The following is a 17,638-nucleotide window of genomic DNA, read 5'->3' on the forward strand; positions in this document are numbered from 1 at the left end:
TACGCCGACGCTACACAATTACGGATTTATTTGCATTCAAAGTTGTCCAATGTAATGAAAGAAAGAGTGCCATGCACTATCTGTTGATATGTAGGTACATGTATATGTAAAATGTCGTCATTCCAATATTGTCCTTAATGCCATCTAAAGAGACTCCGTGTCACATATTCTTACGTCATTTGAATATCGGATAATGCCTAACTGGACTTCCATTTCAGTAACAAAGAGACGTAATACTAACCTTGATACTATGTGATAAAGTGATTATTACACTCGTGTGTTTCTGTATCATCAATATCGTATATTTGGCATATCTCCGGGAACGCGTGTTTCTTGCTTGTTGTCATCGAGTGTATTAACGGTAGCTTGGTATATTACTCCTTTCTGCAAGCATTTAACCTCAAGTTGGTTTGACCGAGAACACATTTAAGACGAGATATACCGCGCACACGAGCAGTTTTCAAAACGCAACACAGAAGAACGCAACAGCGCTAAGTCAGTACATTTGGACACTGAAGGATAGATTCACCCCATACACCATTAAGTGGAAAATTTTATCCAAAGCAAAGCCATACTCTCCAGCGAGCAAAAGATGTAACCTCTGCCTGAAGGAAACACTGTTCATAATGTATAAACCTGAAACCAGCACACTAAACTCCAAGAATGAACTCGTAACAGCATGTCGACACAGACGCAAATACCTTCTGTGCGCATACCACACATCACCTATAGACCTGCATAGTGACGTAACCTCGACGTCATACAGTCCATTACGTCATCAGCTTTCCGTTGACGGTGTAATTAAACCTACATATGATGAGTGAGAGCAATTCAACTCTCTCACGAAACAAGCCTGTCATGTAGAGACAAACATACACTTTTAACGATATATATATATATATATATATATATATATATATATATATATATCATATAATATCTTACATTTTCAGTGTAATCAAAGTATGTGATATTTTTCAGATCACATACTTTTAAGAATTTGATAACTTTGCAAATTAGATGTAAATTAGTCGAGGTCTCGGCACTAGGGTTATTAACATTTAAGCAAACGTATTTAGGTGACACTCCATGATTGACGTATGCATTCATAGTCATCCAATAAAACATTTCAATGGCAATTTGACACTGAAAGTTGTCCAGCGTTCAGAAAACAAAAAATGTTAGGCAGAACTTTATTTTGATGTAAGGACATCCAAAATGACGTCATTCGAGTTTGACGTCATTTCCATTCAAAAATACACCGCGCCACAAATTCTTACGTCATTTGAATATCTAGTAATGGTGGACTGGAATTAAAGTTGCGTGTACAGTTTACAAAAACACGTTGTATTAAGCTTGAGCTTATATGATAAAGAGATTATTACCCTCGTGTATTTCGCTATCGTCAATATCATATATTAGGAATACAAATAATGTATTATGGTAGCCTCTGGCGAGCATTATACAATATTTATTCCTACTATATGATATTGACGATACCGAAAAACACTGGTAATAACCTCTCTCTCTCTCTCTCTCTCTCTCTCTCTCTCTCTCTCTCTCTCTCTCTCTCTCTCTCTCTCTCTCTCTCTCTCTCTCTCTCTCTCTCTCTCTCTCTCTCTCTCTCTATATATATATATATATATATATATCTATATCTATACACACACACACACACACACACACACACACACACACACACACACACACACACACACACGTATACCGTATATAATGAAACACAAAACAGAGGCAGACACACATAAAGACAAATATTTACATAACTCCATATTTATAATACAGAGAACACTGTTGCTTTTTTATTATTGATCAGTTACCTGTATACTACTACTACTACTACTACTACTACTACTACTACTACTACTACTACTACTACTACTATTACTACTACTACTACTATTATTATTATTATTATTATTTTAAAGACATACCATACTTTTCGTAAAATAATCCACTGAATCGTCCAACAATTGTATAATGCATATCTTCGATAGGTGTTGCCCTCAACGTGACGCACAACTGTGATGACGTCATGGCGAGCCACCCCTGTACTGGAGTGTACACGCTGACAGCACCGGAAGTGAACAACGTGTCCGTGTTTTGCGATATGACAACACTCGGTGGTGGCTGGTTGGTAAGTAGTATTCTGTATTTATGATATGACCACACTCGGTGGTGGCTGGTTGGTAAGTAGTATTCTGTATTTAAGATATAACTATACTCGGTGATGGCTGGATGGTAAGTAGTATTCTGTATTTATGATATGACCTCACTCGGTGGTGGCTGGCTGGTAAGTAGTATTCTGTATTTATGATATGACCACACTCGGTGGTGGCTTGCCGGTAAGTAGTGTTCTGTATTTATGATATGACCACACTCGGTGGTGGCTGGTTGGTAAGTAGTATTCTGTATTTATGATATGACCACACTCGGCGGTGGCTGGTTGGTAAGTAGTATTCTGTATATAATATATGATATGACCACACTCGGTGATGGATGGTTGGTAAGTAGTATTCTGTATATATGATATGACCACACTCGGTGGTGGCTGGTTGGCAAGTTAGTATTCTGTATATATGATATGGCCACACTCGGTGGTGTCTCGTTGGGAAGTAGTATTTTGTATATATGATATGACTACACTCGGTGGTGGCTGGTTGGCAAGTTAGTATTCTGTATATATGATATGGCCACACTCGGTGGTGTCTCGTTGGGAAGTAGTATTTTGTATATATGATATGACTACACTCGGTGGTGGCTGGTGGGTAAGTTAGTATTATGTATATATGATATGGCCACACTCGGTGGTGTCTCGTTGGGAAGTAGTATTCTGTATTTATAATATGACTTAACTCGGTGGTGGCTGGTTGGTAAGTAGTATTCTGTATTTATGATATGACTACACCCGGTGGTGGCTGGTTGGTAAATAGTGTTCTGTATTTATAATATGACCACACTCGGTGGTGGCTGGATGGTAATTAGTAGATAATGCATACATGTAAACCACATTTGGCGGTGGCTGGCTGGTAAGTAGTAGAAATCAACGAGAGTGGCGTTATACCGTTATCCGCGATTGTTAGCGATCATAAAATAACATACATTGTATTAAATAATTTTAAATGCACTGCTAGAGCATATGAAAGAGTAATATGGCTTTATAATAAAGGCGATTTCGAAAAATTTAATACATTAATTACGAATGAACCATGGCAATTAATATTTGAAAATTCTGAAAATGTTGATATTGCATGTGATACATTTGAAACTGTAATTAAAAAATCACATTAAAAATAGTATACCGCATCGCACTGTTACCATTCGACCCAACGATAAACCATGGTTTGATAGTAAACTACGGAAAGAATTACGAATTAGAGACAGACTTCGAAAAAAAGCGCTAAAATCTAAACGATCAACGGATGAACGTAAATACAAAAATCAAAGAAACAAAGTTAATAACATGAAAAAAAAGTGCTTAAGAAGAATTTGCTAACTCCCTAGACGAAAAACTAATAACACTTTGTAGTGAAAATAAAACCACGTACTGGCAATATATGAAATTTATTTTAAAAACATCGATACCACAAACCATTATACCACCACTTAAAGATGCAACATCAGATGTGCCTGTATCATATACGAAGTTTGAAAAAGCAGAAACGTTAAACAAGTATTTTCTATCAATTTCATCAGTTGATGATGCAAATATTGCACTTCCGAGTTTTGGACAACGTTGCAGGGAATCTTTGGAAACCTTGACAATAACCACTGAAGAAATAATAGACATTATTAAAATAGTAGCACCTAATAAAGCAAGTGGCCCAGATGAAATAAGCCATAAACTACTAAAACGTATTGCCAATTCCATTTCGATTCCTCTTCAATTGCTCTTTAATAAATCACTAATCTCAGCAGAATTCCCTACCAATTGGAAAATTGCCCACGTAAAACCACTTTTCAAAAAAGGAGATAGAAGTTCAAAACAAATTACAGACCTATATCATTAATAAGTTGTGTTGGAAAACTATCTGAGAGAATAGTGTTTAAACACCTGTATAATTATTTCACATTCAATAATCTACTTTATACGTGTCAGTGTGCATACCGACCCAACCACAGCACCGTGTACCAATTAATTGAATTGTATAATAAAATTTGTAAATCACTGGACAATAAAGAATATGTCTGTGCAGTTTTCTGTGACATGTCCAAGGCCTTTGATCGGGTGTGGCATAGGGGTTTAATCTATAAACTTAAACAATATGGCATCAGAGGCAATCTCTTAAAATGGATTAATAATTATATTTCTAATAGGAAACAAAGTAGTCGGGCAGAATAAGAGCTATACCTTGAACTAGGGTACATACGATGTTTTATGATGGTTTTAAGCCATTCAGGGTGTCCTGATTCAGAAACTGCATGATGACACTTTGTCATCATTGAGCAATTTATTTGACGGTCATTTTAAAAGCACCACCCCAGGCTGAAAAAAATACTGTTAGGCCCATTGCGTTATGCTATAATGCTTTCACTACATAGGCAAGACTATTAATAATCTGTATTGTTCAATATAAAAATGGTAACATTTTGGGTGGAGGATTTTCACAGGAGAAAGTTAAAAATAACAGATTTAAAAATACAAATCCCAATTTAATCTAATTTACACCTTTCAAGGAACATGATATTTTGGCATAGTTTATTAAATTAAATATTGATCTTATTTTAACTGATGTCTATAATATACTTTAAGAGTATTTCCATGCATTTATGCCAGAGTAATAGTCTATATTTGTATTAAAGGGATTGGACTATCCTCAGTTTGTAGCCGTTTCAAAACGTTTTCGACAAATAAATTATTAATGCATTATTAAAATTAAAATTTATTTATGTTTTCTTGCTTAGAATATGATTATCTCTATAATCCATGTATTCCTGGACATTATAATGTTTTGTGTCTCAATATCTATTTTTCTCTAAAATAATTTCGAAGGTAAACATGTATAATGTTTTACAACGGCCAAACGAAATTAAAAACAAAATTGCAATCAAAGGTCATTACAAATGTAAAACATTTTAAGGTAAGCTAGTGTTTTAAAGCACCTGAACAAGCAGGATGTGTGTTTATTTTGTTGGTGGGGCAGGCTGACGTTTGTCCGAATTAAATAAAAATGCACGAATCTGGATACCAACGTTTATTTATATTTGCATTACTGCCAAACAGATTACGACTAATACTGTGGTAAAAATGATGGAAATACATGGTGGACACATTTCAGGCTAGCTCATTCTGCCCGAATATTCCTACTGTTTTTGCCCGAATTTGATGGGTTTTCCCCAGCACAAGGTGGGCAATTTTTTTTTTTTTTTGTCTTGGTGACAAATCTCTCCAGTTCCTTGCAGTGCTTGCTGTTATAAGATGTGACACTATCACCTACTACATATATATCAGTAATGTTGAAGCATGATGTTGGTCTGGAGGCACTGGGAGAACAAGAGGTAAACTTTCATGATCTGATTACAGCTGAACAGCGGGTTGCTATACAAGACGAAACAATACTATCGTCCATGAACCACTTGAAGCACACTATATTTACAAGTAAAAGAGAAATTCCCAAAATCAAAAGTCTGCTTCCTACTGATCTTGCATTGACTGAGCACATCAAGGAAGTTAAACCCATGATGTGGAAACCCACGAAATGTAAATATATCTGACTGTGGGTGCGAAATTATAAATGGCATACCCAGTCATTGTACTGGTGTGTGCTCCACTAAAGCTTATGGAAGTAATGGTATGTGACTGCTTTGCTAAAATGCCTGCTCATGTCAAGGCTTATCTTACACCATTTTTAGACAATGTATGGCACCAGAAATTTGTAATAATCCTAAAAGCTATGCATGATGAAAACTACACTGATGAAGAACAGTAATGGCATCGTACATGCATATCACATGTTACAGTATAAATTATGTTTCAAAGAAGAAGGCTGCTCATTAAAATTTTATGATTATTTTAAAAGGACTTTGCATTCAAAATAAAACCTTTTCCCATAAAATCTGACAAAAAAATGCGTTAATCTACTAATATATAAAAGTAGTATAAACATTTAAAAGTGTGTGATGTGACGATTACGAATCTGCCATTAACATATTAAATACGGTATCTCTTAACAAAACTGTTTCCAACAGAAGTTACAATAGTCGTGAGTGTATTCAACCATGAATCAGTGTAAAGTGTTTTGTCTATGGTTTCAACACCATCTGTAGTAAGACTGAATGAGCACAAAGATGTGTATATAATGATATTTAAAGCAAGGAACCATATAAGTTTGTTACAAAATATTGATCAGATTTAGATTAAGACTTCCCTTTCTAAGCACTAAATTAAATATGTTATTTCATCTGTACTGTGTTTAATGTGCAAAATGTGACCGCCTAAACGTTATATTAGCCAATGAAATTTGACAGCTACTGCATTTACATATTTAACAAAGTTCACCTTATATAGCATACATGTGATGCAGATGATTTTATATAGTTACTTGTCAAATTTTATAAGAGATTGTGATTTTTGGTAAACATGTCTTTTGAAAGATGCTGTTTCAAGTGATTCTTGGACATATACTCAATACATAACATTGTTATATTACAATAGTTTTAATATATAACATACAGGTTACAAATATTCTTGTATATCTAGTGAACATGTACTCATGTCTAACTACCTTTATACCACTTTAAAACAAAGTTTAGTTTTGCCTGGGAGTGGTAGTATTGAAAAAACTAAATTTGCAATGGCGGCCATTTTGAAAACCAAGGTGGCCACAAGTAAACTCCACTTACATGTTGCTATATATTTTTATTTATTCCTTAATGTTTGTATAAGGTATCTAAATAGGTAGAGGTATTTTAATAACTTTGTACCTATAGGACATTATAGCATGAGACAGTAGGCCTAACTAAAAAACGGTATATTTTAGCCTGTGGGAGATGTTTTTAAAATAGCCGTAAAAAAAATTTGCTCAATGATGACAAAGTGTCATCATGCAGTTTCTGATTCAGGATGCCCTAAATGACATAAAACCACCATAAAACATTGTATGTACCCTAGTTCAAGGTTAGGTCAAATTTTGGCATCTGGCAACCCGACTAAAGAGTGTATATAAATGGAACGTTATCAAATTATGGAACTCTAAAGGCTGGAGTACCTCAAGGATCCGTTTTAGGTCCCTTACTATTTTTGATCTACGTTAACGATATTGCTGATGAACTAGACTGTGTAACAAGGCTATTTGCTGATGATACAAGTATTGGAATATCGTCAAATGACATTTAAATTATAGAACGCGATCTAAACATTAATTTGTTGAAACTTTATGAATGGTCAAACATTCATTTCAACTTATTTTCGTGCTTATATCCAATTAAGGTTCAAGCACGCTGTCCTGGGCACACACCTCAGCTATCTGGGCTGTCTGTCCAGGAAAGTTCGTTAGTTGTTAGTTGGTTAGTGGTTAGTGAGAGAGAAGAGGGTGTAGTGGCCTTACAGCTACCCATTGAGCCCTTAAGAACTCGCTCTGGGTTGGAGCCGGTACCGGGCTGCGAACCCTGTACCTACCAGCCTGTAGTCCGATGACTTAACCACTACGCCACCGAGGCCGGTAATGGTCAAACAAATGGTTAGTTTCCTTTAACCCAAATAAAACGAATGTATTATTGTTTTCTCTAACCAAATTAATTAATGAACAATGTCTTGTATTTGGTGACACAGCTTTAAACAAATCAAAAAACGCATAAACATTTAGGTTTAACTTTAGCAGATGATGCAAAATGATCTAGTCATATTCAAAATGTATGCACATGAGCATCGGTAATGATCTCAGTATTAAGGAAATACAGACTGTTATTAAATCGTCAAACTCTAATGCGAATATATAGTACTTTCATTCGTCCCATCCTAGAATATGCTTCAGAGGTCTGGGATGGCTGTTCCCAATTAAACGCAGATAATTTAAAAAAGGTACAACTAGAAGCTGCAAGGGTAATCACTGGCATGCCTAAATTTGCTTCACGTAATTCGCTATATATTGAAACCGGTCTTACAACACTTAGTGAAAGGAGAAAAAAACTAAAACTGTGTACAATGTTTAAAATAATGAAAGGAATGACTCCCGATTTCTTAACTAATTCTATTCCACAAAGATTAGAAGAAAGGGTTCCTTATATGTTAAGAAATCGGGAGGACATATCTACACCTTTTGATAGAACCTGCTTATTAAAATCATCATTTATTTATTCAGCAATTGATTTATGGAATAATTTACGCCCAGCAATTAAAAAGTGTGAAACAGTATCGTCTTTCAAAAAAGCAGTAACACCAGTGGTAAATAAAGTTCCATATTATTTTTCCTGTGGAAAAAGAATAGAAAATATATTGCATACTAGATTACGACATGGATGTAGCCCTTTAAACACCGATTTGTACAGATGTGGACTTACCACAGACCCTTCATGTAACTGTGGATACAGATTAGAAAACAATATCCATTTTTTCTTACAATGTAAACAATATGAACAACAGAGACTGATTCTATGTAATTTCTTACAGCTTTTTCAACCAATAGATTTACAGTTACTGTTATATGGTAGAAGCACATTAAGCGATGCCAATAATAAAGAAATATTTACTTATGTTCAAATATAAAAAAAAAAAAACCCTCATCGTTTTGATTACTAAAGTATCATTTAAATTACCAAAAGGATTATTTGTAAATGTGATAGCGAATTTAACTGCACGTGATGTACTATTTGTGTAATCTTTTGTATCATATTTATTTTTCTTTCCTTTACATTCTTTTGTATACAATACATTTCCTTACACTGGTTATCATTGAATGTATACATGTAGTTTATATTTACAGCTATGTAATATAGGTCGCCATGTATATTGTATGAATATAGAAGAGTGCCTCGTGAGTTGTCAAACGTGTGCCCAATTCTTTTGTTCTTTGTACAATAAAATATTTTTGAAATCAATCAAGTAGTAGATAATGAATACGTCTAAACCACACTCGGCGGTGGCTGGCTGGTGAGTAGTATCTATAGCTCTTTCTCTTTCAACAAAAAAACCCAACCGCAAACAAAAGCCCAAAACAAGAAGAATCCAACAATGACAGACATGTTCTCTAAGTCTAATAATATTGGGCTCTGTCTCACTCAATGTGTGTGTTGTTTTGTTTTTTATTTCTCTCTTTGTTTCTTTTTACTTACTTATTTATTTATTTATTTATTATTATTAAAGGGACATTCCTGAGTTTGCTGCCATTGATAAGATGTTATCGATTAACAGAGACTTTTTAACGATTGTAATTACATATCAAATATATTTTTCTGCATAATATATTAGTGACTGTATACTATATCGTTCTAATATTTGTACTAGGTTAAATTTAATTTTATTTCGTAAAACATATTTTTTGGGACGTACGAAATTATTTGAAGACAAAATCCAGTTTGGGCTTCTTACAAATATTAAGACGACCAGAAACACATTAAATATACGGGCAATGATATTCTAAACAAGAAACTATATTTAATATGTAAGTTTAATCGTAGAAATATTATATTAGTCGGAAACATCTTACTACGTAACAAACTCAGGAATGTCCCTTTAATTTTTGTATGATTAATTTATGTTTTGAATAAACCTACAGATGTTTCAGAGAAGAATGGACGGATCTGAAGATTTCTACAGAACGTGGAACGAATACAGATACGGGTTTGGTGACGTAGACAGAGAATTCTGGCTTGGTAAGTGCTGACTTGGGTTTTGTCGCAACAGCATGATCGTCATAATCGATCGCTAAGTATAGATTGTTGTGAAAATCGTAAACACCAAACACTAAAAAAAGAACCGAACAAAAGTTTATTTGAACTCTGATCACATGAAATGTTTACACGACGGAATAATTATTACTGTGTGTATGATACGTACGATCTACGTTTAAGTTTGTTTTGTTTAACAACACCACTAGAGCACATTTTTTTTAATCATTAGATGTCAAAGGTGTTAATGTTGACATTGTCTTAGAGAGGAAACCTGGTACGTTTTACATTAGTAGCAAGTTTTTTTTTTATGTGCACCATCCCACAGACAGGATAGCACATATCACGGCCTTTGATATATCAGTCGCGGTCTACTGGTTGGAACGAGAAATATTCCGAAGGGCCATCGATCCCCGGCTGATCGCGTATCAGGCGAGTGTTTTACCACGTCGCCACGTCCAGCCCAGTACGATGTACATAGTCAATAAGTAAATACTCTGATTCGCCTGGGGATTTAAATGTATTTAAAACACAGGTAAGACAGTTACAGCCCAGTACGATGTACATAGTCAATAAATAAATACTCTGATTCACCTGGGGATTTAAATGTATTTAAAACACAGGTAAGACAGTTACAGCCCAGTACGATGTACATAGTCAATAAATAAATACTCTAATTCGCCTGGGGATTTAAATGTATTTAAAACACAGGTAAGACAGATACAGCCCAGTACGATGTACATAGTCAATAAATAAATACTCTGATTCGCCTGGGGATTTAAATGTATTTAAAACACAGGTAAGACAGTTACAGCCCAGTACGATGTACATAGTCAATAAATAAATACTCTGATTCGCCTGGGGATTTAAATGTATTTAAAACACAGGTAAGACAGTTACAGCCCAGTACGATGTACATAGTCAATAAATAAATACTCTGATTCGCCTGGGGATTTAAATGTATTTAAAACACAGGTAACACAGTTACAGCCCAGTACGATGTACATAGTCAATAAATAAATACTCTGATTCGCCTGGGAATTTAAATGTATTTAAAACACAGGTAAGACAGTTACAGCCCAGTACGATGTACATAGTCAATAAATAAATACTCTGATTCGCCTGGGGATTTAAATGTATTTAAAACACAGGTAAGACAGTTACAGCCCAGTACGATGTACATAGTCAATAGATAAATACTCTGATTCGCCTGGGAATTTAAATGTATTTAAAACACAGGTAAGACAGTTACAGCCCAGTACGATGTACATAGTCAATAAATAAATACTCTGATTCGCCTGGGGATTTAAATGTATTTAAAACACAGGTAACACAGTTACAGCCCAGTACGATGTACATAGTCAATAAATAAATACTCTGATTCGCCTGGGAATTTAAATGTATTTAAAACACAGGTAAGACAGTTACAGCCCAGTACGATGTACATAGTCAATAAATAAATACTCTGATTCGCCTGGGGATTTAAATGTATTTAAAACACAGGTAAGACAGTTACAGCCCAGTACGATGTACATAGTCAATAAATAAATACTCTGATTCGCCTGGGGATTTAAATGTATTTAAAACACAGGTAAGACAGTTACAGCCCAGTACGATGTACATAGTCAATAAATAAATACTCTAATTCGCCTGGGGATTTAAATGTATTTAAAACACAGGTAAGACAGTTACAGCCCAGTATGATGTACATAGTCAATAAATAAATACTCTGATTCGCCTGGGGATTTAAATGTATTTAAAACACAGGTAAGACAGTTACAGCCCAGTACGATGTACATAGTCAATAAATAAATACTCTGATTCGCCTGGGGATTTAAATGTATTTAAAACACAGGTAACACAGTTACAGCCCAGTACGATGTACATAGTCAATAAATAAATACTCTGATTCGCCTGGGAATTTAAATGTATTTAAAACACAGGTAAGACAGTTACAGCCCAGTACGATGTACATAGTTAATAAATAAATACTCTGATTCGCCTGGGGATTTAAATGTATTTAAAACACAGGTAAGACAGTTACAGCCCAGTACGATGTACATAGTCAATAAATAAATACTCTGATTCGCCTGGGGATTTAAATGTATTTAAAACACAGGTAAGACAGTTACAGCCCAGTACGATGTACATAGTCAATAAATAAATACTCTAATTCGCCTGGGGATTTAAATGTATTTAAAACACAGGTAAGACAGTTACAGCCCAGTATGATGTACATAGTCAATAAATAAATACTCTGATTCGCCTGGGGATTTAAATGTATTTAAAACACAGGTAAGACAGTTACAGCCCAGTACGATGTACATAGTCAATAAATAAATACTCTGATTCGCCTGGGGATTTAAATGTATTTAAAACACAGGTAACACAGTTACAGCCCAGTACGATGTACATAGTCAATAAATAAATACTCTGATTCGCCTGGGAATTTAAATGTATTTAAAACACAGGTAAGACAGTTACAGCCCAGTACGATGTACATAGTCAATAAATAAATACTCTGATTCGCCTGGGGATTTAAATGTATTTAAAACACAGGTAAGACAGTTACAGCCCAGTACGATGTACATAGTCAATAAATAAATACTCTGATTCGCCTGGGGATTTAAATGTATTTAAAACACGTAACACAGTTACAGCCCAGTACGATGTACATAGTCAATAAATAAATACTCTAATTCGCCTGGGGATTTAAATGTATTTAAAACACAGGTAAGACAGTTACAGCTCAGTACGATGTACATAGTCAATAAATAAATACTCTGATTCGCCTGGGGATTTAAATGTATTTAAAACACAGGTAAGACAGTTACAGCCCAGTACGATGTACATAGTCAATAAATAAATACTCTGATTCGCCTGGGGATTTAAATGTATTTAAAACACAGGTAAGACAGTTACAGCCCAGTACGATGTACATAGTCAATAAATAAATACTCTGATTCGCCTGGGGATTTAAATGTATTTAAAACACAGGTAAGACAGTTACAGCCCAGTACGATGTACATAGTCAATAAATAAATACTCTGATTCGCCTGGGGATTTAAATGTATTTAAAACACAGGTAAGACAGTTACAGCCCAGTACGATGTACATAGTCAATAAATAAATACTCTCATTCGCCTGGGGATTTAAATGTATTTAAAACACAGGTAAGACAGTTACAGCCCAGTACGATGTACATAGTCAATAAATAAATACTCTGATTCGCCTGGGGATTTAAATGTATTTAAAACACAGGTAACACAGTTACAGCCCAGTACGATGTACATAGTCAATAAATAAATACTCTGATTCGCCTGGGAATTTAAATGTATTTAAAACACAGGTAAGACAGTTACAGCCCAGTACGATGTACATAGACAATAAATAAATACTCTGATTCGCCTGGGGATTTAAATGTATTTAAAACACAGGTAAGACAGTTACAGCCCAGTACGATGTACATAGTCAATAAATAAATACCCTGATTCGCCTGGGGATTTAAATGTATTTAAAACACAGGTAAGACAGTTACAGCCCAGTACGATGTACATAGTCAATAAATAAATACTCTAATTCGCCTGGGGATTTAAATGTATTTAAAACACAGGTAAGACAGTTACAGCCCAGTACGATGTACATAGTCAATAAATAAATACTCTAATTCGCCTGGGGATTTAAATGTATTTAAAACACAGGTAAGACAGTTACAGCCCAGTACGATGTACATAGTCAATAAATAAATACTCTGATTAGTCTGGGGATTTAAATGTATTTAAAACACAGGTAACACAGTTACAGCCCAGTACGATGTACATAGTCAATAGATAAATACTCTGATTCGCCTGGGAATTTAAATGTATTTAAAACACAGGTAAGACAGTTACAGCCCAGTACGATGTACATAGTCAATAAATAAATACTCTGATTCGCCTGGGGATTTAAATGTATTTAAAACACAGGTAACACAGTTACAGCCCAGTACGATGTACATAGTCAATAAATAAATACTCTGATTCGCCTGGGGATTTAAATGTATTTAAAACACAGGTAACACAGTTACAGCCCAGTACGATGTACATAGTCAATAAATAAATACTCTAATTCGCCTGGGGATTTAAATGTATTTAAAACACAGGTAAGACAGTTACAGCCCAGTATGATGTACATAGTCAATAAATAAATACTCTGATTCGCCTGGGGATTTAAATGTATTTAAAACACAGGTAAGACAGTTACAGCCCAGTACGATGTACATAGTCAATAAATAAATACTCTAATTCGCCTGGGGATTTAAATGTATTTAAAACACAGGTAAGACAGTCACAGGCCAGGACGATGTACATAGTCAATAAATAAATACTCTGATTCGCCTGGGGATTTAAATGTATTTAAAACACAGGTAAGACAGTCACAGCCCAGGACGATGTACATAGTCAATAAATAAATACTCTGATTCGCCTGGGGATTTAAATGTATTTAAAACACAGGTAACACAGTTACAGCCCAGTACGATGTACATAGTCAATAAATAAATACTCTGATTCGCCTGGGGATTTAAATATATTTAAAACACAGGTAACACAGTTACAGCCCAGTACGATGTACATAGTCAATAAATAAATACTCTGATTCGCCTGGGGATTTAAATGTATTTAAAACACAGGTAACACAGTTACAGCCCAGTACGATGTACATAGTCAATAAATAAATACTCTGATTCTCCTGGGAATTTAAATGTATTTAAAACACAGGTAAGACAGTTACAGCCCAGTACGATGTACATAGTCAATAAATAAATACTCTGATTCGCCTGGGAATTTAAATGTATTTAAAACACAGGTAAGACAGTTACAGCCCAGTACGATGTACATAGTCAATAAATAAATACTCTGATTCGCCTGGGAATTTAAATGTATTTAAAACACAGGTAAGACAGTTACAGCCCAGTACGATGTACATAGTCAATAAATAAATACTCTGATTCGCCTGGGGATTTAAATGTATTTAAAACACAGGTAAGACAGTTACAGCCCAGTACGATGTACATAGTCAATAAATAAATACTCTGATTCGCCTGGGGATTTAAATGTATTTAAAACACAGGTAAGACAGTTACAGCCCAGTACGATGTACATAGTCAATAAATAAATACTCTGATTCGCCTGGGGATTTAAATGTATTTAAAACACAGGTAAGACAGTCACAGGCCAGGACGATGTACATAGTCAATAAATAAATACTCTGATTCGCCTGGGGATTTAAATGTATTTAAAACACAGGTAAGACAGTTACAGCCCAGTACGATGTACATAGTCAATAAATAAATACTCTCATTCGCCTGGGGATTTAAATGTATTTAAAACACAGGTAAGACAGTTACAGCCCAGTACGATGTACATAGTCAATAAATAAATACTCTGATTCGCCTGGGGATTTAAATGTATTTAAAACACAGGTAACACAGTTACAGCCCAGTACGATGTACATAGTCAATAAATAAATACTCTGATTCGCCTGGGAATTTAAATGTATTTAAAACACAGGTAAGACAGTTACAGCCCAGTACGATGTACATAGACAATAAATAAATACTCTGATTCGCCTGGGGATTTAAATGTATTTAAAACACAGGTAAGACAGTTACAGCCCAGTACGATGTACATAGTCAATAAATAAATACCCTGATTCGCCTGGGGATTTAAATGTATTTAAAACACAGGTAAGACAGTTACAGCCCAGTACGATGTACATAGTCAATAAATAAATACTCTAATTCGCCTGGGGATTTAAATGTATTTAAAACACAGGTAAGACAGTTACAGCCCAGTACGATGTACATAGTCAATAAATAAATACTCTAATTCGCCTGGGGATTTAAATGTATTTAAAACACAGGTAAGACAGTTACAGCCCAGTACGATGTACATAGTCAATAAATAAATACTCTGATTAGTCTGGGGATTTAAATGTATTTAAAACACAGGTAACACAGTTACAGCCCAGTACGATGTACATAGTCAATAGATAAATACTCTGATTCGCCTGGGAATTTAAATGTATTTAAAACACAGGTAAGACAGTTACAGCCCAGTACGATGTACATAGTCAATAAATAAATACTCTGATTCGCCTGGGGATTTAAATGTATTTAAAACACAGGTAACACAGTTACAGCCCAGTACGATGTACATAGTCAATAAATAAATACTCTGATTCGCCTGGGGATTTAAATGTATTTAAAACACAGGTAACACAGTTACAGCCCAGTACGATGTACATAGTCAATAAATAAATACTCTAGTTCGCCTGGGGATTTAAATGTATTTAAAACACAGGTAAGACAGTTACAGCCCAGTATGATGTACATAGTCAATAAATAAATACTCTGATTCGCCTGGGGATTTAAATGTATTTAAAACACAGGTAAGACAGTTACAGCCCAGTACGATGTACATAGTCAATAAATAAATACTCTAATTCGCCTGGGGATTTAAATGTATTTAAAACACAGGTAAGACAGTCACAGGCCAGGACGATGTACATAGTCAATAAATAAATACTCTGATTCGCCTGGGGATTTAAATGTATTTAAAACACAGGTAAGACAGTCACAGCCCAGGACGATGTACATAGTCAATAAATAAATACTCTGATTCGCCTGGGGATTTAAATGTATTTAAAACACAGGTAACACAGTTACAGCCCAGTACGATATACATAGTCAATAAATAAATACTCTGATTCGCCTGGGGATTTAAATATATTTAAAACACAGGTAACACAGTTACAGCCCAGTACGATGTACATAGTCAATAAATAAATACTCTGATTCGCCTGGGGATTTAAATGTATTTAAAACACAGGTAACACAGTTACAGCCCAGTACGATGTACATAGTCAATAAATAAATACTCTGATTCGCCTGGGAATTTAAATGTATTTAAAACACAGGTAAGACAGTTACAGCCCAGTACGATGTACATAGTCAATAAATAAATACTCTGATTCGCCTGGGAATTTAAATGTATTTAAAACACAGGTAAGACAGTTACAGCCCAGTACGATGTACATAGTCAATAAATAAATACTCTGATTCGCCTGGGAATTTAAATGTATTTAAAACACAGGTAAGACAGTTACAGCCCAGTACGATGTACATAGTCAATAAATAAATACTCTGATTCGCCTGGGGATTTAAATGTATTTAAAACACAGGTAAGACAGTTACAGCCCAGTACGATGTACATAGTCAATAAATAAATACTCTGATTCGCCTGGGGATTTAAATGTATTTAAAACACAGGTAAGACAGTTACAGCCCAGTACGATGTACATAGTCAATAAATAAATACTCTGATTCGCCTGGGGATTTAAATGTATTTAAAACACAGGTAAGACAGTCACAGGCCAGGACGATGTACATAGTCAATAAATAAATACTCTGATTCGCCTGGGGATTTAAATGTATTTAAAACACAGGTAAGACAGTTACAGCCCAGTACGATGTACATAGTCAATAAATAAATACTCTGATTCGCCTGGGGATTTAAATGTATTTAAAACACAGGTAAGACAGTTACAGCCCAGTACGATGTACATAGTCAATAAATAAATACTCTGATTCGCCTGGGGATTTAAATGTATTTAAAACACAGGTAAGACAGTCACAGGCCAGGACGATGTACATAGTCAATAAATAAATACTCTGATTCGCCTGGGGATTTAAATGTATTTAAAACACAGGTAAGACAGTCACAGGCCAGGACGATGTACATAGTCAATAAATAAA

The 17,638-nt window shown here is 34.8% G+C and overlaps 1 protein-coding gene across 2 annotated transcripts in view; it reads left to right on the forward strand.

Moving 5' to 3' along the window:
- Window positions 1-17,638, forward strand: part of LOC121387799 (ficolin-2-like) — a 39,949-nt gene that overhangs the window by 901 nt on the left and 21,410 nt on the right. For both annotated transcript variants that reach the window (XM_041519004.1, XM_041519005.1), the window contains exons 2-3: window positions 2,016-2,155; window positions 9,732-9,828. In XM_041519004.1, the coding sequence (XP_041374938.1) occupies window positions 2,054-2,155; window positions 9,732-9,828 (199 nt within the window). In that variant the 5' untranslated portion in view covers window positions 2,016-2,053. The remainder of the gene's footprint in view (window positions 1-2,015; window positions 2,156-9,731; window positions 9,829-17,638) is intronic.

The sequence above is a fragment of the Gigantopelta aegis genome, chromosome 13, assembly GCF_016097555.1.
Source record: "Gigantopelta aegis isolate Gae_Host chromosome 13, Gae_host_genome, whole genome shotgun sequence".
NCBI classification, from domain to species: domain Eukaryota; kingdom Metazoa; phylum Mollusca; class Gastropoda; order Neomphalida; family Peltospiridae; genus Gigantopelta; species Gigantopelta aegis.